General features: G+C 38.6%; 1 protein-coding gene across 2 annotated transcripts in view; it reads left to right on the top strand.

Annotated features, from left to right (window-relative positions):
- The first annotated feature begins 5,254 nt into the window (after positions 1 to 5,254).
- The window catches only part of lrp4 (low density lipoprotein receptor-related protein 4), a 76,457-nt gene continuing 53,899 nt past the window's right edge, over positions 5,255 to 27,812 (top strand). For both annotated transcript variants that reach the window (XM_077624368.1, XM_077624359.1), the window contains exon 1: positions 5,255 to 5,558. In XM_077624368.1, coding sequence (XP_077480494.1) covers positions 5,498 to 5,558 — 61 coding nt within the window. In that variant the 5' untranslated portion in view covers positions 5,255 to 5,497. The remainder of the gene's footprint in view (positions 5,559 to 27,812) is intronic.

Below are 27,812 nucleotides of genomic sequence, written 5' to 3'. Positions count from 1 at the left end.
GGGAACCGTGCCCCCCTAAGAGGGGTACCAACACACACAACCCCAGTGATGATGAATCCACAGGCCACCTTGTAGAAATAAGTCAAGGGGAGAGGAACTGCTTCAAGGCAGTGATTTGTCCTGTCCGCTATGGTGAGAAAGGTAGAAGAACCTGTGCAATGGGAGCAATAGGTGTCCCAGGTTGCCGTTGATGTGCCCGATGCTCCTCTCCAGGAAGGTGAAAAGGGTTATTCTTATGGCCTTCTGAAAGGCCACACATGAGTCCACACTAGCTGCACGTCCTTCTTCAGGAAACACCCAACAATTCTTTGTCAAATAAATTTTACAGATGGTGTTCTGCCATGGGCGATCTTTTCTTGAGGCCAAATGGCATCCTAAGGTTTCTCTAACAACACAAATGGAGTCAACACTCCCGGTTTGGTAAGCGCTGAGGAATACATGGAGACCTTTTGGTACCCATGTACCAGGATGATCTTTAAGTAGGTCTGCAGATACATCTTGGATGTGAACTAAATTTGCTGTGAAACATTCATTCATTTTCTGAATAGTTTATTCTCACTGGGTCACGGGGAGTGTGGGAGCCTATCCAAGCCAACTATAGGGATCAAGTAGGGGACACCTTGAATCGGTCGCCAGCCCATCACAGGGCAACAGAAAAAGGACAACCTTTCATGCCCACACTCATACCTAGGGGTCTTTTAGAGTGCTCAACCAGGGAGGAATCCAGAGACCCCACAGAAGCCCGGGAAGAAAATGCAAACTCCACACAATGAGAACCCAGTGGGGATCGAACCCTCAACTCCAAAACTGAGGACGACAGGCTAGCCACTCGCCTTCTGCGCCACCTTGCAATTAAACAATTAGCCATAAATAAATTAAAGGGAAAAACTAATACAAAAATCAAAGGGACAAAAACCTTTTAGAAGCTAAAGAGAATACTATAAATGTTTTCTGACAGGAAATCACAATATTGTATTTTTTAAAAAGTGCTTGTTTTTCCTACTTAGCTCAAACTTACTAACACAGATAGTATTTTAAAAAAATGTTCCCGTTCTTAGGGAGCTATTGTGCAACAGGTGCTGTTTTTCACTCAACAGGTACACGGATATGCACGGACACAGCCTAACACACGCACACCTATCCCACAAACACAGGTGTACATTTTTTTAACAAAGAAAACAGTGCAAACAGCCCTGTCTTATAGCCAGATGGCCAACATAAAAGGGAATTTTCAGGATTTTGAGGGTGCATTGGGTTTGCTTGATCACCTATTGACACAGCTGCAGGCATATTATTTGGCAAAGAGATGAAAAAAGCATCCATAGAAACGTGCAAACATCACAATCTGTTATTATGAGGGTTTAAAGAAAATCAAAACCCTTTTAAAGTCAGAGAAAATATAAAGCTTTTGTAAGGTGAAATTGTGTGTATACATATTCCCCCCTCCACATTTAATGTAGAATTATGGCAGAATTTTTCATACTCTGTCAAACAGTTGGAAATGTAGAGAAAGGTCAGTTTTCCTAAAAGATATGCAGTGCAATAGTACAAGTAGTTGAACTGTTTATAGAATAGATGTGGTTTATCAAAAAAAAATGTGATAAAAATCCAAAAGCAAATTTAGTGACCTACAGGCTTACCAAATTTGAATTTATTCTGAGGTTAATCATGAGTTATCCTTGTGATGTAATAGGTTTGCGTTAGATAGTTTTGTAGGATTATCAGAACAGAGGAGACTGGCAGAACACGAGGGTTAGTTTCTAAGATCAAGGTTTCAATCCAGGGCCTCGGGCTTCTTGTGTGGAGTTAACATTTTGTCCTTGTGCCTTTGTGGGCTTTCTCCCGGTACTTGCGTTTCCTCCCATATCCCCTAAAACAGGCATGATAGGCTGGTCGTCCCTCGGTGTGAGTGTCTGGATGGTTGTTCATCCCCTTGCGCCCTGCAACTGGACAGCAATCAACTCAGGGTGTACCCATCTGACTGCTTGTGTCCCGCCTAAGGGCTCCCAGGAGTGTTTAAAGAAGACCTGTCTATCTTCTTTATGGTTAAAAAAGCATCAGCGCCAAAGGCACTTTACAGTAAGCCTTGAAAGATCAGATAGCCTCCCAATGATGTTCAAAGAATTGATGTCAAGACACCAGGTATGATCTCTACAGGTGGGATTTCAAAAGTGTTCACTGTTAACTTTTGAAGAATGTATGTGAATTCAGTCATGTATACACATGCACGATCAAGTATGGGAAGTTTGTTTAAGTGCTTATTATGTACATTTGGGTCTAAATATCTTTAATGTGCAATGTTCCATCTAGCATGTTGACTTGTCAAAAACAATGGCATTCTTTTATTTTTTGCAATCTCATGATACTTCATGTTACATATAGTTACTCATTCATCATGTAATATTGTATGACATAATTTCAGTCTCCCCTAAAAAAATCCTGCATTATTACTTTTTTCATTCATACCTTCTTTGCAACGTAAAAGAGTTCATACAATATAGAGAAAGCTCAAAGAGTTTTACAGCTACAAAATACATGTCACAAAACCTTGTATCTAAACAGACCTCCGAAGTACAACTAGCTCCAGTCCTTGCATTAAAGCTAAACAGAAATTTGAAATCAGGAGGAGTGAATGCATGTGGTAACAGAGCGTGGGCCAAAAAATTATAAGGGCCAAATGCAACTAGTCAATCTCTGGTGGGAAAAAAAAAATTACCATTGTTTACAATATGTACGAATGTATTTATTTCAGGGAAACTTGTGGGTGATATTTGGTCTATAGTAATAGCTGCCACTTTACTCGGGTTAACTACAGGAGCCTATACTAACTGCAGTAAACTTTACTCAAGATATGCCTTTCCAGCACTTCCAGTCTTCCCAGTCCGTCCCACCAGGGGGTGCAAAATTTGAGTGAGGAAGGTTTTTGTCTTATAACCAAGATTTTTTTTTAAATGTGTTGTAAAATGTATTCTTCATGTTAAGTTAGCTTTCAAAAGAAGAACAAACAAATGCGTCATTGGAGAAATACATATGTATAAGAGCTGAAGATACTGTGTTAAATATGTTTATTATCCTATATTCAGATCATTTACAAAGCTAAAAACAGAACTCAAGGTTTGTGAGGGGTGTGGAGGAGTGTGCCAGAAATAAATCAGATCCAGTGTTAATCTTTTGAAATCATGTGCTTCAGGATGCTTATAACACCTGTATTGTATTATATATATATATATATATATATATATATATATATATATATATATATATATATATATATATATATACAGTCGTACCTCTACTTACGAAATTAATTGGTTCCAAGACTTTTTTCGTAACTTGAAAATTTTCTTAAGTAGAGGTGTCCTTTATATGTGAATTCTCTCATTCGTTCCACGGTCCTCACACAACTACCAACTAAACCCTTTAAAATTGGTCAAAGTGTCCCAATTTTGTATGAAAGATGTGAGGAAACACACAAAAATAAGAGAAGATTATAAGGAAATGATTTATTAATGTCTTAAAATAAATAAAGCATATGAAAATGTGCCCTGCGCTGCTGAAATATCTCCCTCCGCGGCTGTTATAGATGTAATACCGTGTTTGTCCAGCATATGTTGGCAAAATCCCGTGGACCAGGGCCGAAAGCCATGCATTTTGTAGTGCATTTTAGACTTACTTTGTGCTTGTGTGTGTGTGTGTGTGTGTGTGTGTGTGTGTGTGTGTGTGTGTGTGTGAAAATATGTGCCACGTTGCAGTTGTAGTTTTTAATCACTTAATAAGGGGAATTCAAAATAAAATAATGGATAATGGACATTTACTTTTTGGGGGATTTCGTACCTTGGATTTCTTTCGTATCTCGAGTCACTCATATGCATAATTTCGTAACCTGAAACTTTCGTACCTAGAGGCATTTGTAAGTAGAGGTATGACTGTATGTGTGTGCATGTGTGTGAGTGTGTGTGTGTGTGTATTGGCAGACATGAGCCGGAGGGACCACTGCGATACAGAAACATTGAGCAAGTAAACTTGTCCCCATTTTAACCATAACCATGGTGAATTTAAGATTAAGGATGATGGAGCCTATCTCTAACTAATTACCAGCACTAGGCCGGGGAAACCCCGAATCGGTGGCCAGCCAATCGCAGGGCACAATGAGACGGACAACCATTTAAGCTCACACTCATACTTAGGGGCAATTTGAATTGTTCAACCAGCCGACCCTGCATTTTTTTAAATGTGGGAGGAAACCTGGGATCGAACCCTCGACCTCAGAACTGTGAGGCCGACGCGCTAACCACTTATATGAAAAATAATAGTGCAATACAACGAAAGACAGTTTTGATTTAGAAATAAATATAAAAAGACAACATTTGCAAATCAGAACAAGGTGGATGCATTAAATCACTGTCTTATTCCTTTTTGAGAAACACATTGTCACATTTAATGAAAGGACGAGATTTTCCAGCTTTAGAAGACGTGTTTTCACCATGGCAACTTGAATTTGTTGCAATCACATTCACCCCTTAGTACTCTTCAGCTGTGATTTATTAATGTGTACTAACACCCTAGCTTTAAGGAGGGATAACACACAGTCACAGTGGTGCTGTACTAGTGATGTCAATATATTCATAACAATATGGTCATATCACAACTTTAGAAATGCCTCATTAGCATTTTGGCCTTGTTTTAATATCATTCATTTCTGTCATTATGTAATACAGGGCTGTGGCAACTCAAAATTTTGTTATGTCAACGAGGATCAGCTCCAGCACCCTCACCTAACACATACTGGAGGATCAAATCCTTATTTCCCTCAATGAAATACAAATAAATTATAATATATTCTTTAAAGTTATTTTATGGATTTTCTTTTTGATATGTTATTACTCCATGTTAGAGTACATCTATCATTAAACGTAGCAATGTAATAATCATGCAAAATATATATTTTTTAATATATATTACTATATTTTTCATTTAGAGAGTAAGAATAGTCCACTTTTGCGGATTAGTGGCGTAAACAGAGACACGAATTTGTCATTAGACGTTATTCAGAGAATTTGAGCGCGAACATAGATTTATTCAAATATATTTCTAGGTTTATATATGACTACATTTCCTGCATTGTTTTTTTTTTAAATTCTCTACCGTATCGCGAAAAATTCCAGTAGTTCACACCCCCTTCTCTTGCTTCTTGGTACCGTCCAGGACGCCTCTTGGTAACTCCAGTCAGTCAGAGCGAGTGGAACACAACATGCTAGAGACCGTGATAGAGCGGTGGTGATAAAGTCAACTTTTAAATACCTGCTTGGTTTTGTCTGTACCCAAGCAAGGCAGAGGCTAGGTGAGAACAGAGCACAACAATATCAGTCATGCATTCAGGTTAGCGTGAAATGCTGGAGCGTGTCTCTGTGTCACAAACCCGCTGGTATTAGTGAAGAGAGCGAAGAAGAAGGCGCAAGGGGAAGCCCGGAGAAGAGTGAGTCGAACGGGGTCCAACATGCAGCCTGTCGCGGTGCTCTGCGGTGCACTGTTAAGTTTGCTGCTCAGCCTGAGTACAGGTAGGACATTATTTGATATTAAGTTTTTCCTAATAAGAAAGAAAAAAAGTGAGATCATTTTGGAGTTTATAGTTTTGCTCTTTTATACTGGATACTGTGGTCTTCTAAGTCAGTATACTGGGTCAGCAAGAGATTTCGCTGATCTTTTTACCAATATAATAAATCCTGTTGATTTTTATCAGTCAAACATCTTTAAATCACTTTTGACTTGTCTGGGCTCTTTTTTAATTTGCTTTGTGTTAAATGATCTTGTATGCAAACTACATGTGCATTACGGCGCGCACTTTGTACTATACTTGTCGTATCTTGAAACAATGTCTCTTTATTTGGTTTGACATTTTGCATTTTAGGAGTTTAAACCAAGATTCCTGGCACATCCAAAGCTTGAAAGATGTGCAAAAATGTGCTTGGTGCTGTTAATCTCTTCACCTTTAGGAAGTCAGTATGCTGTGGTAATTTAACCCTAAATTTTCAATTACAAATATTGACAGATTCACATTTTTTATGTGATTTTAGTTTTGAAATAATTAGTTTATCAAATATACCACACTTCCTGCTCTCCCGCCTTACCTCAGCTATTCTTGTCATAGATCTGAGTGATTCCCACCACCCCCTTCCTATGTTTTCTCTAACACCTTGTATTTACAACATGTCAGAACAGCAGCTGGAATGCACAGACCCTACGGAAGCTATTTGTAATCTCACACAACACGCTTTCTTTCCTTCATGTATTGCCACTTGGACGCGCATACGCACACCCAGTTGTCATGCCCTCTGAGATGACCTTAAAAATATAGGCAAGGCAAAAATCACAGCTGTAATTGGGTACTTGGACTCCAAAAAGGGCTGCAGTGATTGTTTCCTTTGTTAAATGTCACCGCAAGACTCTCTTCAAAATGTCAACCAGAGAGATCCAATATCCAATACAAAACAAATGACCTTCTGGTTACCCTAACCCTTGTCCTTCATTTATCTGTTTGTTCTATAGTCATCGCTACATGTCAGGTTATTAATATTTTTCATTGGCTCCAATATTTGTTTTTTCCCCCTCTAATTTATTTTTCAGTTTTTTTATTATAAAGTATAATTCTTCCGTCACAAGACAATGAACTGATATGAACGTTTTGTTTTAACAGTGGTACATTATTCTCCATGGATTGTATCATGCTTGTTTCTAAAATAACTAAATGCTATGCGTCAAAAGAGGGCTAAATAAAAACATTGCAAGATTTTTTATGCACTCATATTACCATCAAATATTGATTAGTGATAATGTGTATCTCACATTCCTTCTCTTCACTATAATCTATACAAATATGACAAGAATTGATCTGATGCTGTCAGAAATGTAGCGTTGCAGAGGTAATTGGTTCCATTTTATTGAAATAGACCCAACGATTAGCTTTACACAATCTCTCGTTTGAACATCGCCATTGCAATGCGCGCATGTGACAATAATGCCATCACATGACTTTTTTTTTAACATGCAACTTTTGTCTTGCTTCATAAAAGCCTTCTGGATTCTTTATAAATACATCAGTCTTCATCATTCACAGATGAACCCCCTAGCCTGGATTAAACGGGATTTTATGAATACAATATGGTCATGGTGAGTCAACCCAACTCTTCCCAAAAATAAATACCTAAGTCGTATGGTTAAAAATCTAACATTTCCAATATTCCAATATATGCCGTAACACAATCTATTGTAAAATCCCAAAGGTCGCAATGCCGGTTTTTCTTTCACCCCTAATATTGTTCAGCCCTACCAACAATGTATATTTCTATGTCGATGTGTGTGTGTGTTTCTGTCTTGTGTGTGTAAGGAAGACGCCTTCCTCTATATGTCAAGTGGCCTTGAAGTAATTGGCTGAGGTTGACTAATGGCATCTTGGAGGGTAGAGTATACACTTTAATGATGCACTCTGGGACAGGATCATCATCACAACTTCTTCTCAACGCCACACCCCTACCGCCATTTTTCTAACCTATCAAGTGATAATTGGACTGACTCTACTCATCCTTAAACACGATATTTGCATTAAATCATACAATTAAGCATCTACAATTAAAATATACATCCTTACACGTGCATTGCCATATAAGGAGCAGTTGAAATGCATGACATTTTCTGGGAGAAAGGAGAACAGATTTGAACAAATACACTGCTTCTCAACCAATCTGACCATGAGGCATTTTTCCAACATTTCTTTGCTTGGACGGATTTTGTTTGCTTTGATCTGCCAAGCAATGAAGAAGAAAATGAAGGATATAAACTCAATATGTGACTTGCAACAAATGTACGTTTCTAACCATATTTGCACAAGCACAGTTTTAAGATATATTTTTTAATACTGAAATTGTTTACTGTTTTCAATTTGGGACTTATCAAGTAGAAGGGTGTTTTTCAATTTGCTAACTTTATAGCACTATACTATCAGTTCACATGCATTCTTTGATTTCTCATTGTTTTTTTATCTCACCATAAATGATCTTTTGAAAGGGAAGATTTTAGTTCTAGCTTAAAACTGCTTTAATTTTTCAAATAAGAAGGCCCAACTCGTTTGCATTACTAAACAGGTTAGGCCGTACGTTTTCTTCCATTTATAATAATTATTTCTCGTGCAATAACATGGACAGAACACACTTTGAGTAGAAGGGAGAGGATTTTTATTATTTGGTGGTCTTTTGTTTCGTCTTCAATTCTACTCATCATTTCGTTGGTGACCAAGTCTTCAAAGGGCATTGGTCAGTTGCTTGACATTGTCCTTTCATGAGGACCAAGTAATGCTACGGCTATCTTACAAAGGGCCTATCTAAGAATTTTCAGATTTTGCTACTTTTATCTACCATGCAAGGCTTAGTAAATGTAAAACTGTGACTATGTTTTACAAAATGGCATCAGCACCCCATTAGATTAAGTGCCCCCAGAAATGTTAGGTTGGCAATAATGTCCTTTGCAATGTTGATGTCTTCTTATAAAAGACTGATTTATTGCATGCCACAAGTTGATTTTGGTCCAGATTCAACTCTGCAAGCCATATTTTTCAGGAAGGGAAAAGTCTTTCTGAAGGATGTGGTTTTTACTGATGTCTATGAATCATGAAAGTGTTTTTTTTCTGGCAGAACATGTAAAACATTTGCCTTTTATTCCCTGACATTTTTGTTGATGGTTAACCTTTTCAGGGATTTGAAGAGCGTAAGGTGGGTAAATTCTTCATTAGTTTGCAATTATAAAACTTTAATTTGGTGCCGCAGAGCTAATAACCAGTAAGCTAAATGAGGATCACAAAATTCTCCCCGTGAGTATTATACATGAAATTGCAATGCTGGTCTGCAAAAAAATAAAATCAGCCCATATTCTCATTGGCTCTTTACTTTTCCAAAGTGAATATTTGTCACGGTTAGGCTCCCAATTTTTTATTGATACGTTTGAAAATTGCTGGTAATGTAACATTCCTATCAGGTATTCCAAGTGTGGTTTTGCTATGTATTTGCGTCAGTATATGTGTGCCTATGATTTGTTGTGTTTTTTTTTCCTTTTTTTAATTTTTTTTTAGTATTGCTGGTTAGGTTTGTGTCAGGCAGCCTTTTACATTCACCCTGGGCTGTCAGTGTTGGCGACCTGATACCCCCACTGTGCTTTGTTTGGCCCAGCTAAAGGGATGCGATTGCACCTCCGAGGTAGCAATGGAAGTAACCTATGATTACTTGATTATACACACAAACGCACGCGCTCATAGACACACACAAGTACATACACGATTTTCTCATATGGATAAATGTCAAGTCTCAAACAGCCCCCACCCCATCCACATTCCACTGCTCATGTTCTGCCACCTTCCTATTAATCACAGTGCTCACTTACTCGAGTAGGCCAACCTCCTTTTCAAAAGAGCTCCAGGCTCTCTTTTTGGTGCCGTGTCTGATTTCAGAACATGATGCCATAGCCCAGGGGCCAATTTCAATTATGTTCACTGATGCTATATCCCACAGATGTCAGATTTAAGAGTGCCCAAGATAAAATCAAAGTAAACCAATGGTAATCTATTGTCTCTACCAGTAAAGGTAAGGGAAATCAATTAAAATGTAACATATTATATTAGAAAGGCTTAAAATAGTTTTTATAAGCATATGTGTAATGAGTATAATTGTGCAAACAAAGAAAAAAGAAAAAAAAAAACGTTGTTACTGTTGTGCCCGATTGTAGACTGCATAGTCTGCTACCGTATTTCACAGACTTAGGAACCAATAACACAGTGACACTCCGACCAAAACAATGGAAAATAACCCAATAAAAGTTTGCGTGCACGCGACAACGCTCTCTGTTCGAATGGCGCCGCAATTCCACATAAAAACGATGCAGTATTCATGCCACGAAGAAGGGGGCAATGCAGTTTTACAAAGCCAAAGATGATACACACACTTCTTTGAAAACATCCTCCTTAGCTTACATGGCCTATTCATACAAACGACATTGGTTTTCAACTTTTCTAGCAGCCAGAGGTTAAATAGTGCATACTGACAGTTTTCTATTTGGATGGACAAAAAGAGAGAATTACTCTTTGTGCTACACTGGACTACAAAATATGGAAATATTAATATAATGGTGGCCGAGTGGTTAGCGCATCAGCCTCACAGTTCTGGGATTGGGGATTTGATCCCAGGTCGTTCCTTGCTGTGTGGAGTTTGCATGTTCTTCCCGGGCTTGCATGTTTTTTCCCCCCGTGTACTTCAGTTTCCTTGCACATCCCAAAATCATGCAGTGTAGGCTGGTTGAACACTCTAAATTGCCCCAAAGTATGCGCGTGAGTGTGAATGTTTGTCCGTCTCCTTGTGCCCTGCGATTGGCTGGCCACCAATTCAGGGTGTCCCCTGCCTGGTGCCTGAAGTCAGCTGGGATAGGCACCAGCACCCCCCGCAACCCTTGTGTCGATAAGCGTACAGAAAATGAATGAATGAATGAATGGTAACGTCGACAAGGAATCTGACTGCACAAATATCCAAGATGGACGCTCCAGTTGTCTTGCAGTAGTTGTCACTACAGTGCTATACTTTTGTCTTGGCATTTAAGAGTAGTTGTGTATCTGTGTAAGAGGAGATAAAAAAGATAATTAAGAGGTGCAATGTTATTTTTTCTGGCAACATGTAGTTAATGTTATAAAATACAAAAGGATTTGTTTCAGAATTGAGGGACGATAGGAGGTTAGCTTTCATTAGCAGGAACTGCAAATGCCCTAAATCATGTACAATATGTACGGATGTCATCGGAACAATATAGTCTGTGACATTTTTTGTTTTACGCAACTGAATCATTCCACTTTGAAGCCCGGGATCTTTGATCACTCACTGATTCTAATGCAAGACGTTTAAACCCAAAAAGCCTTCTGAGTATTTCTTTATGTTGATAAAAATACATTGGGGCACTCTGATGAGTATTATGGATAAACTATTTACACCTCTGCTCAGTTGAATTGGGTGTATCTACACTGACATATGGATGTAGAATTATTTCAAAATACATCTGGTCTCCCATATGTATTTTTTACATATATAATGTTGCAGTTTTTATTCCATCTCGAACATGTCAGGATGCAACATAGGGGATGATCATAGCGTTATTTTAGTTTTGAAAGCAGCATTTGTGGAGTGTTGGCCTTGTAGTGTGTAGTTGAGTTCCTAGGGGGTGGCAGATTATTACAGGCTGTAATAAACTCTGTCTTTCTATCTCAGCAGGGGGCTGCTGTGGAGGAGAGAATGATAAGCAGTGCTGGAGACTCACTGTCTGAGCACAACCGGAGAAGGAGGAGGGGGATGGGGGCCAGGGACGCAAAGACATTTTGAAGGACACACCTGTGTGTGTGTGCCACAGATCTATACTAACTTAATTTTTGAGCTCTGCTCTTGCTTTCGTTGACTTGACTTGAAACGCATTAGTTGAGATAAAAGGAAAAATTGGAAGACTTGTTAAAAGGCATGAATAAAAGATTAAATGTTGGGCAGATTGTTGCATCACATCCGTCAAGATGTCCCAAGTGTACGTTCAGCTATGCAATATATATAAGCCACTTATGTTTTGTGTCTGTGGGATCACATCATTGGAGTCTTTGCTGATGAATAATTTGAGATTTACCAATGCCTTTTCATTCTAGTCATTGTACTGGGAGTTTGAGTTGGCATACTTATAAATATTTCTACACTTGAACTGTGGTGTTGAGCACACACATAGGTACAACAAATGTGGTTTGGAAATGTCTCCTGGTCCTAGCCAAAAGATCAATTTTGTTTTGAACGTTGTCGGTGTAATTAAATCTATGGCAGGTTAAAACTTTGTTTCTACTGACAATAGCAAGGGAGTCTATTTTAGGTAGATGTTATCATTTGTTTTAGCCCACTGTGAAAAATAAAACCTTGTACTGTCAGCATGAAGCTAACCTTTTTTCGGTATGTTGCCGAACATACATCGTGTTATTACATCTTGCTCTCTCTTTCTCCCTGTAAAGGTTGTGATGGGTATAGGCATAAGTTTGTCTGAGAATCCTAATGGGTGGGCAATTGATTATCTGAAAGGGCCATTTGAAAAATTGGAATTGTTGTCCAAGGCCGCACCACCTTAATTGTTTTCCTTTTTAAATTTAATTCATTCATATAAATTTTCATATAGATCTGCTTGTGTAGATATGCTGTACTTCTAATGTATATTTTGTAGAAGAAAAAAATTACACAGCAGCTGAGTGGTTAGCATGTCGACCAAACAGTTCTGAGATTGAGTGTTCCATCCTGTCGGGGTTCCACCTTACTGTGTGGAGTTTGCATGTTCTCCGGGGCTTACATGGGTTTTCTGCTGCATCACAAAATCATACATGGTAGGATAGTTGAAAACTGTAAATTGCTGTAAAAAGGTATGAGTGTGAGTATAAATGATTGTCTATTTCCTTGTGCACTGCGATTGGCTGACAACCAATTCAGGTTGTTCCCTGCCGGGGGCTAATGGTGTGCTGGGATTGGCTCCAGCACCCCCCGCAACCCTTGTCAGGATAAGCAGTTCGGAAAATGAATTACATTTTTAGAGACATCGTGGTGATTTGCAATATAACATGTTGCTCTTTGAACATTCATCAATCATCCATGTATATAATTTGCAACAGGACTGTTGTTTATTCAGTTTAAAACAATAGTAATTTTTCTGATTTTCTTGAAAAATCATCATATTTTTACAGATTTTATGCCATTTCTCTGTGTCACAATTGCTTTTCCCAAATTTCAGGGCACATTTTTCCTCACAATGGCTACCATTTTGTACCGCAGTGATGATTTCCTTGTGGTCAAGATGGAAACAATTAATTGTGTCTGATCCACATCATATCTTAAGTGACTTTTGAGGCCATTCCAAGGCTAAAAAACACTCGCTCTCCATATGCCTAACATGCACCCTCCTAGAAAGGTTGACAACTGTGCGATTCATAGTCTTAGAATAAATACAGGACAGCCAGGCACACAGATTCCGGTGATTGCACTGTTTCATATTTGTGGCTTGGAAGTGCACAACCACTCATGTCAAAGCAACTAAAGATAGACTTGTGATTGGTAGGCACGCACTTCAGTGAGCAAACTATTTGTACACAGTGAAAAGATTAATTAGTAAATGTCCCAGAAATAGTTACCCTTTTAATGTTTTTTATGTATGTAACATTTATACAAGAACTCTTTAACAAGGTTCATATGCCCATTGTCAAGGCTAAAAACACACGTATTGATGAACCAACATGGCTCTGTGTAAAGTGTAATGAAATACAAGCATGTACAGTATCCTCTTGTTGGAGTAAATACTCACCAAGTATGTCCAAGGCTCAAAATAGAGAAGTGTGCAATATTCTTGCCCTGTGTTCCAGTGGCCAGCTGTTTGGGCTTATTTCTTAAGCCATTTGTAATGGATATATTTACATTTCCCCTAAGAACAAATGGGATTGTCGCCCAGTGAGGGCTTGTCAGTTTAAGCCACAGAAGGTCTGTTGCCCTGCTGGCTTTTGTCTTTTTGTGGGTTTTGCAGTCAATAAGAAAGTAAGCTGTAGTCCCCCTTATAATTGCAGGGATTTCTCTATTTAGTCAAAGTATAGTAGAATGTAGTAAAGTATGCATTTTCCTTCAACATAATAGTAAAAACATATTGAGTTCAGTGTAACAATATGGCTTCATTTATTGAGCATTCAAATTCACTGCAACGTCCGCTTCTCATGAGAGTCCCATATTGTTAAGTAATGGAAACTGACATATTCAAGTTTCTTGTCAATTTGTGTTAGCTTTATCCACTTTTTCAACTTTAAATATTTGTCTAATATTTTGTATGTCATTTATCTTTTTATTCAATTTTATAATGTGAAATATCACACATCTGCAATTATTTTAATTATTTTGAAAGGAAAAAAAATCAGTATATGCATATATTTATCGGAATACACAATGTTCTAAATACCAAATGTATCTGTTTTATCATTTGAGGTATGATGTATTTTTAAAATTAATTTGATTGTGATTGGTAGGCAAACAAATCAGGATGTAACTTTTATGTATAGCCCTTAATTACAAGAGAGTCTCTATGGTTTTTATTCCAGCATCAAAGTTAGAAGGATATGTTTGGTAGTGTAATATCATTTGAAGTAATGGCGACCCGGTGGAGCGAGTGGTTAGCGCGTAGGCCTCACAGCTCTGGAGTCCTGGATTCAAATCCAGGTCACATCCCACCTGTGTGGAGTTTGCATGTTCTACCCGGGCCTGCGTGGGTTTCCTCCGGGTACTCCGGTTTCCTCCCACATTCCAAAAACATGCATGGTAGGCTGATTGGACACTCTAAATTGTCCCTAGGCATGGGTGTGAGTGTGCATGGTTGTCCGTCTCCTTGTGCCCTGCGATCGGCTGGCCCCCGATTCAGGGTGTCCCCCGCCACTGGCCCGGAGTCAGCTGGGATAGGCTCCAGGACCCTCCGCGACCCTAGTGAGGATAAAGCGCTTCAGAAAATTAGATGAGATGAGAGAAAACCATGGAGTTCACCAGAGCATGTAATCTAATTTCATCATCCATAAAAATCCTATATCTACTGTACAAAGATATTGTTTTATTTGTTTGTTCTGATTGTGAGGCGATCACTCACCTACGATTTTTAATTTACAAAATCACATTCATCAGTGTCTGTCATTGCCAAATATCCGGGAAAGTAAAAGTAGTTGAGTTGGGACTCTTTGACATTTGACTTCCGATCAGTGAGCTAGATCTTTGTCCAGCTGGTTGAATTTGAGTACAAGTTACATCCCGCTTACTTTATTAACATGGTCGTGTCACTTTTCTCTTCCCTACCACCCTCAACAACTGTTGGCGAACAACTGTTAAGTATCTCAAGTCCTTCTCTCCGTTGAATAAGGCATGAAGAGGCTTTTGTGTAATCAGAAACGTATTCAATAAAACTGTACTTGTGGAAACAGATAATGTATTTTTGCAACCTTTGATAAAATGGAATTATTGTTCATGAAAATTAAATATTAAAGTTTAATTTAGTAAGGAGCCACTGCCAGTCGGCTGGCATAGGGTCCGGCAATCCCTGCAACCCTTACAAGGATGCACATAATGGAAGATAAATGAATGAAAACAAAGTGTAGTAATTAAGATTGTTTTAAAATATGCCCTTTAAATTCTTGTATGGGTGACCCCGTGAAAGAGTGGTTAGCACGTCTCCCTCACCCCCTTCATTCTTGGTCAAAAGAGAACTGAGGCTGTTTGAATTAAAATTGCAAATTTACTGAAAATTAAAATATATATATATATAAAAAATATCGACAAAAAATATTGAAATAAAATTTCCAAATATATTAATCTCTGTATTCCAAACCAAGCTTTTACTCAATCCCTGACTCCCACGCAAAAGTGTATCTTCATGGAGATTAATATCAATAAAATCTGGAATTCTGCAAAATACTGGGATGAAGTTCTGTATGAATTATACTTAGTTCATTTAGAGCATGGACACTAGCAACGCTGAGCTGTGAATTATACATAGATACGAGGAAAATTTAGGTGTGAAAGTGTGTTTGGAGTATGGATGTTCTCCCTGGGCCTGTGTGGGTTTTCTCTGGGTCCTCCGGTTTCCTCCCACATTCCAAAAACATGCATGGTAAGCTGATTGGATACTCTAAATTGCCCTTAGGTATGAGTGTGAGCGTAAATGGTTGTCTGTTTCCTCGTATCCTGCGATCGGCTGGCAACGATGCAGGGTGTCCCCTCTGCCCCGAAGTTAGCTGGGATAGGCTCCACCACCTGCCGCGACCCTAGTGAAGATAAAGCGGTTCAGAAAATGAAGGAATGAAAAAAGTGCATTTGGGGCTTTGTATTAAACCCAAGATGTATTATTCATGAGAAATCAAAGTAGTTATTCAAGTATAATTTCCTACTGATTAAAATATATTTTATTTTGATATACTATGACTGTTTAGACTTTGTGGAGAAAAAAAACCCTCATGCTAAAATCTAACTACATACTTTATAACTAGGGATTTACAGTTTATTTGACAACTGCGCATGCTTCCCTATTTATGGAATACAATTACCGTAATTACTCGAATATAACGCGCACTCGAAAATAACACGCAGGTAATTTTGGGCCAAAAAAATCTGGAAAAACGCAGTACTCGAATATAGTGCGCACCTAAAATTTCCCGCTGACGAAAATCAGAAATCGTACCTTTTTTTCTTCGTTTCACGATTGTTTTGTTCAAAACCGGATAGAGAAATCTTCAGGTACGAGCGTGTGGAGTGTCGTGCAGTTGGGAGTTATGCGTTTGAATTTTAGGGCAATAGATGATACACAGAGTGGACAAACATATCATGTAGACATGTTATGTTGCAATACCTTTTAGACTTCCTTGAACATTGACTACATTTCAATTGACAATACCATGTTTTAATTCAAATATCTATTGTCATTCTCAAACAAGAAAAGGAACATACAAATTGAATAAATAAATGATTTGAAGATATGCACAATGGAAAAGACTATCACATGTAACAAGGAAATGTACTGCCCCCCGCTGGACATATTTCTAAATACAAGTACGTACTACACTACAATGTAGTATTCTACTTTCCAGCTTATTAATGCAGGATTGTGATGTTTGTGAGGCTTGACGATCTTTAATATGCGTGTATTTTGAATTCAAAGTTGGAAATTGCACAATGTCCGTGCGTCAAAGTGAGTTTGACAATGCTTTTTTCGATCGAAAATTTGTAATTTATTTTAGTTATTGATTATAACACGCACCCCCAACTATTGGAATTAATTATATAGCAAAAATATGCGTGTTATATTCGAGTAATTACGGTAAGTTCCCTAGTCACAAGAAAACACCATCAAGTTAGTTTATTAGGGCTGGTGCCATTTCTGCTAGAAAAATCTTGTGTGTAGTTCATGTGCACACTTGAATTTAGGCAGTTCAGAAATCATCAGGGTGTTCCTGTTCTTTGCGTAACTTTAACCTTCTAAAGTAACATCTTTCAATTTTGTCCCATTGTTATGTTACATAGTGATGTCACCTAAAAGTGTGAGAGTAGAAATCTGATGCTGTGCTCAACAAGCACGTAAACAGCCACAAAAATACAATACTTGACATGAAAGCCTACAGTTCTGTCACAGGTTAAAAACATTTGCCAAGTAATTGCCGGTGGTCTAATAAATGCTGTTCCCCAGGCGAGCCTATGATCATGGAAATTGTGCTGCTTGTTGTGAAGGTGGTGGAAGACTTCATTAAACAAGCTGTGATGGGTTGTGGAGGCCCCTTTAAGCCTGGATCTGGAATGGGGACACAACTGAAAGGACTGAACTCTCTAATGAACTTGAATGTCCCATAGAAGTGGGGCTTTTTCACAGAAGCTAAGGAGGACAGAGTGTCAAAACAAGACCAAGCTCTTGCTGTTCACAGGGGCTAAATGTCGCCTTTTGACTCTTAGGAGTGTGAGCATCTGAAGGGGAGGCTACAAGGAGAAAACATAGGGAGGTAGAAAATACTTGCTAAAACAATGCTCTCTTAAATCAAGCACCCCTCCTTGCCTCTTTCACCCTTTGTGATACTGCCCCCCTCTATTGCCATGACTTCCAATTAGGGCTACTCTTGCACAAGTGGTTGGAAGGGGGCCTCTGAGGAGGAGGCCTAAAAGCTGTGTCTCTGTAGCTATTCCTCTATCAAAGACCTTAGTATTCAGAGACAGCCTTGCTTGAACGCCTCAAAGCTTTCATATATGCCACTTGGGGCAGGCATATTCTCACGTCCTTGTTATTCAGTATCTCATCATTCCAGTTCGCCTTCTCCTTCACCTTATTTACCAAAATGTGAGAACTTTGTAAGCCTTTCAATTGTTCCACACGTACGTTGCTTGTAAGGAATGGCCTCCCTGGTTTCCCTTATTTAACCTTAGCCAACCCAGTAATTTCAACAGCTGATTAAAGACTTGAGGAATCCATGTATATTACCACAACTTTTGCTCTTATTCTTCATAAAAGAGCCTTGAAAATAGAAAGTGGAACATCGCTGTTTGATGACAAAATAGGTTTAACTAACTGATACACGACTATCGCTAAATATGTTATGGTCGAACAAGAGTGGTTGCAGCACATGATCGCTCCAAATACTGTAATTTCTTTTTACTTTTTTCTGCACTTTCTCTGGAACATCTTGTTCTTCTTTTGCAAACTTTTGCCAACGAAAGGGAGAAATGGATTTTTAGCATGTCTACACGAGTAAAGTAACAACATATATATTTATTTCCAGACCATTTCAGTTTTTGCTAAAATCAATACTTTTTTTGGTTGGCATGGCAACTGTGACGGCAGTTATACCAATGCTCCTCTAGGCTGGAAGTAAATCATGAACTGCAAGAAAGAAAAAAACAACAACATTGATGGAAGTTTGCAATTCAGATAGCTCGAGCAACGATTCATAAGTTGCAGTGAGTGTTGGAAAACCTGAGCAAGCATCATTGAGTCTCTCTTTAGTGTCTTCATCCTGTACTGTTGTTGAACCCTAACCCTTACAAAATAACACATTAATTTAATATGCGCAAAGGACAACCTCAAAGATTTAGTGTGTATGCTATACTATTATTAAGTATGAGTTACAGTACAATAATAAGATAAGAGAATATAATTTAGAATCATGAGATGTGAATTTGTGATACTTCCTGGCATAAATGAGGGTCAAGCCTAATGGGGAAATACGATGCCACGTTTGTGTTTGATCATTGTCATTAATTAATTGGATATTGGATTGAATTTTATTTTTTCTCATGGATTATGTTTGTGGCTATTTTCAATTGTCTTGTATGTATTACTCCCTTATGGTTGTCAGAGGCAGCCAAGTGATGAACTTCTACTCTTGTCTGGCATTGCGATAATTACTTCTGTTAAATTCACTTTTCACAAATGTACCAATATACCAATTCATTCAGTGTTGGATGATGATAGGCATTCAATCCATTTGCACTGAGACGGTTTGCAGTAAATGAGTTGACCACATTATAGTGTTTGTTTAGCCTTGGCACATTAGACTTGTTCCTGGGAAAAGAAGAAAAAAAACAGCTGTCTCTGGCTGTTAAAGAAAGAAATATTACCTTAAGTACATCCCTGCTCTTATTTTTCTTCTAAATAATGACAGGTACTTGCATTACATTTTTTATGGGTTTGTCTTTGCTCAGTGATTTTGTTTTAGTATTGTGATGTGTAAAACCACACTCAATTTGCCTTGTAACAGCTCGATCAAATCAAAAAGGTTTAACTACCTCCCCGAATTATTCAGTTCTATATTTTTGACTGGATGCTGCATGCAAAAACACGTGTGGGCAGATGTAGACTGTTTTCATCAGTCTGAGTGGTGCCAGCCTGTTTAATGATTGGATTTAGTGTTGGCACATTTCCTTCCCAACCTCATCGGATAGGATTGATTTATGGGATGTCTGAGAGAGTGACCAAGTCAAACTGCAAGGTTTTTTTTTCCAAACTCTGCTTGAGTTGCTGTAAATGTTTTGAAAAAAAATACATTAAATTAATTGATTTATAGTATATAAATCAATAGAAGTGATTATAAACATCAGAAGGATGGACACTTAAACAGCCACATAGTAAAGTGACAAAGTACTAAGCGATCAATAATTAAAAAAAACACTGAATATAGTAACTTTAGTTAGCAAGTTTGCAACAGTCTGTCTCTTTTGCTTTTTCACACAATGTAGGGGGTTATAAGTTGAATTACATCTTACTTTGAATCCCCCTTAAATGGATGTTACCTAATATTTGATTGAGAACTTCTGGAAATTCACCGATCATATTGATTTTCTTATTCAGATAATTGTTTTTAAGTGTGACTAGTGGTAATTAATATGATGGGAAAAGACGGTGACAAAACAATGTCTATAGGAGCATCAAGTGCTGACCTCGTGTTCTCGATGAGGCTTATCTGTGCTTTCTGTGCTGCAACAGAGCCACTATTCACTACAAAAACTCGTAAACTCATGTTGACCCTCTGAACCAACCTAATTCATTTACTTTTAATTTAATGTCTTGAAAACAAAGCATAGTCCCTTTTTCTGTCAATTGCATAATTTCCAGTATTTGTCCTTATTTTCACTCAATTTGTAATTTTGCATCTCTCTCGCACTCATTTATTTATTTTTATCGCTCTCTCTGAAATACTTTATGTACTGTATACCCACATATATCAGTCAGTGTGAGGTACAACTGAATAGCATGTGCCAGAATATTGATGAAATGTTAGCTTCAACTAAGTTTATCTTTTATGTGATCCTTTTATGCACACTCACCTGCTGTTAGAGTTCAGCTCACTGAAAGTCGTCACTGACTGACTTTATGTGTCATTTGTTTTACCACATAACGTAGTGGTCTAACAGAAAAACGAGCTAGCTTGCAAGTGAGCAGGCAGGATACTGGGTGGATTAGGAGATGGTTTGTCTGGAGACCAGTACTTGCATTTTGTGTGGTTTTAACCATCCTGCTAAATTTGGTAAACTAATATGGTGAAAACTGTTTCAAATGTTATATTGCAACGATTCAGCGCTGAATTGTTTGCAGGTATAGATTTCTACTTCACAATTACTTTTAAACTACAATTTGGACTTACCCATGAGCTGACGATAAATCACTTTTGATAAAAACGTTAAATATTAAATTGAGAGCACTTCTATACGGCTCTATCTTTCTCATAGAGTTTTACAAAGCCTCTCATTCACTGGTATAAGAGCTGTATAAAAACTATCTTTTGAATGCAGTCTTCCCGCCCATCCCACATTTATTGATGAGGTGAAACACCAAAGTAATGACGAAATTATTGATATACAGTCCCCCTAATACTTAATGTTGTGCGCGATTTGGAAAAAACTAGCAATGTTCATGGTTTGCGAGGCATGCCTGAGTGCAGGATGTGTTGAGTGATTGAATGCAAGCACTTAAAAATATTATCCTTCACTTTTTATTTTGTCCACTCTCCAAAAGGATACTTAACTTTCTCTCTATGTAGACGTGCAACATTTTTCATTTGTGTTCCATAATTGTTGTGTAGACCAGAAAAGTTTCTTTTTAATTCTACAGTAATTATTGCTAAAATTTCACATCAAAAATACCTTTAATTGTATCATTATAGTTGAAGATTGCTAATAATTTATTCAATGTTGATGTTGTCCTCCATTTACTCTTTATCCTATGAAATATCTATGGCATGGTTCGGGATCCTTTATGACAGAGACAGCCACAAACATTTCATGTTTTTAAATCTATTCCTTGAGAGCCAGACTCGGAATTTAAAAGTCAAAATAAATAAAAAAGTGTGCATTTTTTGGGCATTTTATCAATTTTAAAGTACGAAGAATCTGAATTCTTCTGACAACAATGTTACGCTGTTGCTAATCAATGAGAGTATGCATGCAGAAGAGTAAAAAAAAAAAGATGATTAAAGCGGCACCAGAGGTAGTGTTGGGCCTGAGTGCTGACGTGACTCTCCTTTTGGTGCCTTTGGGACTCCTCTCTCTCACCAGCGGTTTCAATATTTTAGCTCAGAGCCATTTGTACCCATTAAAAGAGCCACTTGTGGTTCCCGAGCCATAGGTTCCCTACCCCTGATCTATGGTAATATTTCAATTGCTCTGTGAGTGAGAGAGAGATTCAGGCTGGGGAGTAGCGGGTGGAGAACATCAGAATCAAAGGAATCTAAATATACCCATCCTATATTTGGTTCTGCATGAGCCTCAGTTGCTGTGAGAGCTACACAGAAACTCAATTGTAACTCATTCACTGTGCTACCATATGGATGGCGACGCTGAGACTTTTTTGTCCCGGAATTGATTCATAAGTTTGTGTCTGAAGTAATTAATTAAAGCCATCAATGACAAGTGTTTTAGTAATGCACAGATTCCACTTTTGTTAGTCCAAGTATGAGTACCAGTGCAGTTAATACATGATCTAACATATTAACCTGAACAAGAGGTTGTGTCTTATTGCCGATTGTCTGTTACACAGAGGAACTTTGTCCAGTGGTTCAAAACTATGCAATCCATTATTTATTTATTTTTTATGACCAAAAACACTCAATTATTGTGAATACGTTTCAAGCACTGTTACTGTGTTTCATGTTCTGGCCTCTATTACATTTGTATGCAAATAACATTTAGTGGTTTTACATTCATTCGTCCATTGAAACTTTTGAATCAATGCGTGCCCCAAAAAGTGCCTAAATGCATCGTCTTATACCGTATGTGACTGGAGACCGGAAGTGGCGGGCTTGTGATGTTGTCATGGCAGTCTCAGTGTGTACATCAATGAAACAACAGTAGGAGGCTCGGTCTGTCAGGAAACAGCAAGGGAAAATTCTGGATTGAACAAACTCCCATTTTGCAGGGTAGGTGTTTTGAGGTCCTGTCGTACTGTCTGTTAAAGTGTAGTGGTCAGCTAAAAAAAAGGTTAAAGAAAATTTTCATCCAAACATGGAGTTTGCATGTTCTCCCCAGGCCTGTGTGGGTTTTCTCCGGGTTCTTCGGTTTGCCTATCACATCCCAAAAAATATGCATTGTGTTGGACTCTCTAAATTGCCCCTTTGTATGTGTGAGCACGAATGGTTGTATTTCTCCTTGTTCGCTGCGGTTGGCTGGCAACGAATTCAGAGTGCCCCTCGCCTACTGCCTGTAGTTGGCTGGGATGAGGGACCCTTGTGAGGATAAGCAGTACAGAAAATGAATGAATGATTATTAAACCAGATAGCCACACAGGTTTTCTGCACCTAAACAGGACAACTGCAAATGAGTACAACTTTCTTTTTCTGACTGATAACTGAAAATCAATCATGAAAACTGTTATGAGAACATAACACAGTAAAATACAATACACAAGTTAATAGGCGGTAAATGCCACCAAAGAAACTCGACTCTCCACGCTTCCTTTGGAAAGCAGAACAGGCGCCAATGCTTGCATGGGCCTCACACGAACTCAAGAGTTTGCCAGTTGGTGGGTGTCACTGCTATTTGTGGGTCAGCCGTCTCTGTCACTGCCTGCAGAGTTAGGCATCAATTTTGCGCTCATAAATATCTCGATTCATACAGTACACTGGCATGACTCTTACCTATAACGTGTACACTGTCTAACCTTTGTGTTTGTATCATTCTTTTACTAAAGCTATTTTTTTACTGACACAGTGAAGTTAAAAAATTATAATGATTAGAGTTATTTATACTCATACCTAGGGGCAATTTAGAGTGTTCAACTAGCCTACCCTGCTTGTTTTTGGGACGAAACTGGAGTATGCAGAAAAAACCAACGCAAGTCCTGGGAGGTAACAGGAAGGTCAACAGGAGATCGAACCATTGATTTCAGAACTATGAGGCACTAACCACTTTGTACACAGGCTGTCAGACTTGGACAAAAATTGAAAATAATATATTTGTAACTACTGGATCTAATGAAGATTTTGAATGCCATCAACATTAGACGCTTTTTGAGGCACTGTTAAAAATCTTCCTAACTGGTCAATTTCAATCAGTAGGTCTGTTAGGATAAAAATGTCACGGCTGTTTCCTGAGATCCGGGCACGGTAACATTGTAGAGCCGTACATTTGCAATTGTTTGTTCAAAACCCCATTCAAATCGAATGAACAGTGTGGTCTCCATTTTATCCGATGTTAACGGACAAACACACTAATGCGCACACACACACACGCACACACATTCTCAGAAATAGTAATATATGTAGATGAGAGGGATGTTCAAACACTGTTATAGTTGTGGTCCTTTACCGTTGTTTCTCCTTTCACCGCTCTCTATTCTTCTAATTGCTTAATTGGTGTGCAACAGTGACAGCCATGATAGGTCTGTGCTTTGGCCCGAATGCTGTCGAAACTGACTTTAAGCAACCCCCCACATAAACTCGGCTAGGCGCACACACACATGCTATCCAACAAGTACCCTGCTGATTAGCGGTTTATGATACTGAATCCCTTCCCCCATCTGAAGCGTTCCCTGGTCAGCACCCCCTTTTTGAGGTGACAAGAGGGGAAGCATCCAGCTGGATGGAGCTGTTGTGTTTCTCTCTTATGGGCTTTGATCCTTTGCCCCTTCATCTTCCAAATCACTGCCTATCCAGCCAGTCTGGAGAGGGGGTTTCAATTGTTCCTTGATTTACTTTGCTTTTCCATTGGGACTGCTGGTCGAAATAAGTTAGAGATGGATAATGCATACTTATGTTACTCCTTAATACAGTAAGGGGAAAGTTTAGTACTATTCGGTGGATCAATCATCCATGTGCCTTGAACATCTTCTTCTAGCTGAAACTTCTCCCAAGCCACTACTTGCTATTAGCTTCCCTCAACTCTACAACCTTTGTTTTTGTCTCTAAGTCACTGGCTGTCCTCGGGGAGTGGAGGAAGAAAGCTTGAGGCTCCCTTCCTCTCCTCTCCCATAGAGCCCCTTGATCCCAGCCCCATTTTTTAAAGCTTTAAGACTGACCTGTCAGCCTTACTCTCTTCCCTAGAGTCAATGTGGGGCGGCCTCCTCAAAGACCAGTTTGCATCAGCCTTCTGTCTGAACAGGCAACACTAAGAGCCGGCTTGTGCTGGTCTTTGTGTAGTCACACATAAGATCAGAGTTAAATTCCCTTTGCACTTGTGTCTGTTGATGGGCCATGTGGGCCAAGAGACCAGTGCCACTTCACAGTCTTGCTTCTGTTTACTTTTTTTTTCTTAAAGCTGTAAAGATCTTTATTTGGTAAATGTAGTCTCTTTTCCTCAACAGAAGTAAAAAATATGTTAAAATGATTTAAAGAATTGTATACAAAGATAATGCAGACTCATTAGGCTATTTGTGTTTTGACAAGTCTAGAGCACCGAGACATTTGTTGAGCAAGATTTCAGGAAGATCAACTTCCCTAAGGCACACCACATGATGATTCCAAACCCTTAGACATGATGACTGCATGCATGTGTCCATGTGTCTGTAGCCACTGGTCCACCTGTTCTAATTCCTTGATCATCAAAAGCGCACACATGGGCCCATACCTCCCACTAACTGGTGTTGTGATGTGTGTGTCACTGTCGGTCTCAGCGTCTATCTGTCTCTACTTTTCCGTACTAAAACTATTACTGATTTAAGGATTTTATAAACTAATGATCTCCATGTCTTTTGATGGAAATTTCCCATAATACAATATGGAGCCTTGTGGCTTAAAGTTTAGTCTGGTTTACATCTGAACAAATGTAAATCACATGTAAAATGGGTTGTATGCAGTTTATTGTCAGTTACACTATATTCAGAGTGCTATTTTCTTCAAATTCTTGTTGTGTCCTCTCATGGACGACAGAAGAGAAATGTAGTTAAGAATATTTAGGTAGATAGAATAGTTTAGAATCTAGAGACAATATTTTTGGATTATGCAAGGCGTGTCAGTATCCATTAATGATTCAAAGGAACTGACTTGACTACCTTTTTTGTAACCAAATAAAATAAAATACAAATCATAACACATTTTGTCTGTGTTTGCATATATTCAAGAAGATTGCCACCTAATGTAAATATAGTAATTATGATAAAAATATAGTGATCCTTGGTCAGAAAAACACCAATAGCAAAAAACCAAATGGGCTAGTTACTTATATGAAAAGAAACCCACTGATGGATGGGTATTAAATTATTATTGTTTACTTGTGCTCAATCTATCATGCACATTGCCTGTTTTGCTGTTGCAACCCCTGAAGGGAGAAGCTGAAAACTCAGTCTGACTTTGTTCTATTGAAGTGTTGTCAGTTCATCCCCTGCTTCTTTTTTGTGGAAGAAATATGACTTACGTACAACACAACTTCATATCAGCAGAGGTGTGCTGCAGGTGATGTCCTTGTGCTAAACTGATCTTATCAGAAGCTGTTGGTTTTTCATCACTTCACTGCTGTATTTTGATCTCCTGTGAGTTTGGAACGCTTCAGCAGCCTTGAAAAATAGGCAGATGGGGGATATACTGTATTGATAGAGGAGTGTCAGACGAGTGATCTCCTGCTTCTGTTCTTGTTCCCTATATCTTTTGTCACATGCACATGTGCACACTATCAGTCTTTGCAGTTATCTTAAGTTCATTGCAATTAAGTTCCGGGGCGTTTTGAGTGGGAGAGTGTAACGGGAAGAGGAGGAGCAGTAATTCAAGAGTTTTGAGAGGGGGGCCCAACTTTCCGTTAGATTAATTTCACCCCCCTCCGATAATTCCCACAGGAGTAAACAAATTGGGGCTTTCTGCTTGCAAGCTGGATTTGGGCTGTCCTGTAATGGGATAGTCAAGAGGTACGTGCAAACATGTGTCTTTGATTGTGTGAATAAGAGGTGCCAGGGATAGAAAATATATAAATATTTGTGGGCTGTGTTTCCGTGCGCAGGTGCGTGGGCACAAGTGCAGTAAGTAGTTCATTGCCTTCTCTGTGCTCAAGTGTTCTGATGGCCACAGTACAATTATTTGTTTGTTTAATGCTTAGGTTTCATATGAAAGCCATATTTTACTGTGAGACACTGCCTATATCGGGCGGCACGGTGGGGCAAGTGGTTAGCGCGTCGGCCTCACAGCTCTGGGGCCCTGGGTTCAAATCCAGGTCACGTCCACCTGTGTGGAGTTTGCATGTTCTCCCCGGGCCTGCGTGGGTTTCCTCTGGGTACTCCAGTTTCCTCCCACATTCCAAAAACATGCATAGTAGGCTGATTGGACACTCTAAATAGGTAAGGGTGTGAGTGTGCATGGTTGTCCGTCTCCTCGTGCCCTGTGATCGGCTGGCCACCGATTCAGGGTGTCCCCTGCCTCTAGCCTGGAGACAGCTGAGATCGGCTCCAGCACCCCTAGCCACCCTAATGAGGATAAAGCAGTTCAGAAAATGAGATATGATGAGACACTGCTTATATCTTTTTTTGAGGAGCCATTGACAGGACAGTGACGTTTATAATAAATACATGGGGAAAAAATACAAAATTGGAGAAAAAAAACATCAAGTTGAAGCGGGTCATTTGTGTACAAAATAATAAGGATTTGAGGCTGCAGTATATACAGCTGTTCTGGACTACACATACATATGTCTTTTAACCTCATGACGAGTAGTCAATGATTTACTGAAAGATATTTTATTCGTTGCAGATTTGAATAGTCCTTACCGTCTTGAGGTGAACAATATTTTTGGGGGTTTGGTCTTTAACCTAAAAATAGCGTTGCTGTTGTCATCATATTCTTCAATTAATGTCTCTCAAACCTTAGCTATTAACCTTGCCTTTCCCCATAAACTGCGAGGTTGGATGCTTCACTTAAAATACACAGCATTGTGTTGGCTAATGCTATGTCAAGGTCAAGCAATACAGGGCTCCTGGCTTACAGATACAAATCATGTAGTTGACTAAACCCTTATTAGCTTCTGTATGTTCTTAAAAAAAACAAGTTACAGCAAACAGATTAATGCAGAAGATACAATTGTGACATTAATTTAACGATTGTTTTATTCTATTAGCAAATTTGATATATTTTATAAACAATGCTTTCACTACATCATTCATAACTTTTTATATAATTCTATATGCTGTATTAAAAATAAAAGACAACAATCATTGAATACAAAGAAATTGAATTATGTATGAAACTTTTGTCTTGATACATATTGCAACAATTATTTCAGGTAAAATGCTATATTATTTTTTTGATATAATGTTAT

This window comes from Stigmatopora argus, chromosome 2 (assembly GCF_051989625.1).
Source record: "Stigmatopora argus isolate UIUO_Sarg chromosome 2, RoL_Sarg_1.0, whole genome shotgun sequence".
NCBI classification, from domain to species: domain Eukaryota; kingdom Metazoa; phylum Chordata; class Actinopteri; order Syngnathiformes; family Syngnathidae; genus Stigmatopora; species Stigmatopora argus.
Note: the sequence above shows the minus strand (reverse complement) of the source record. Positions and strands in the feature narration are given on the sequence as shown.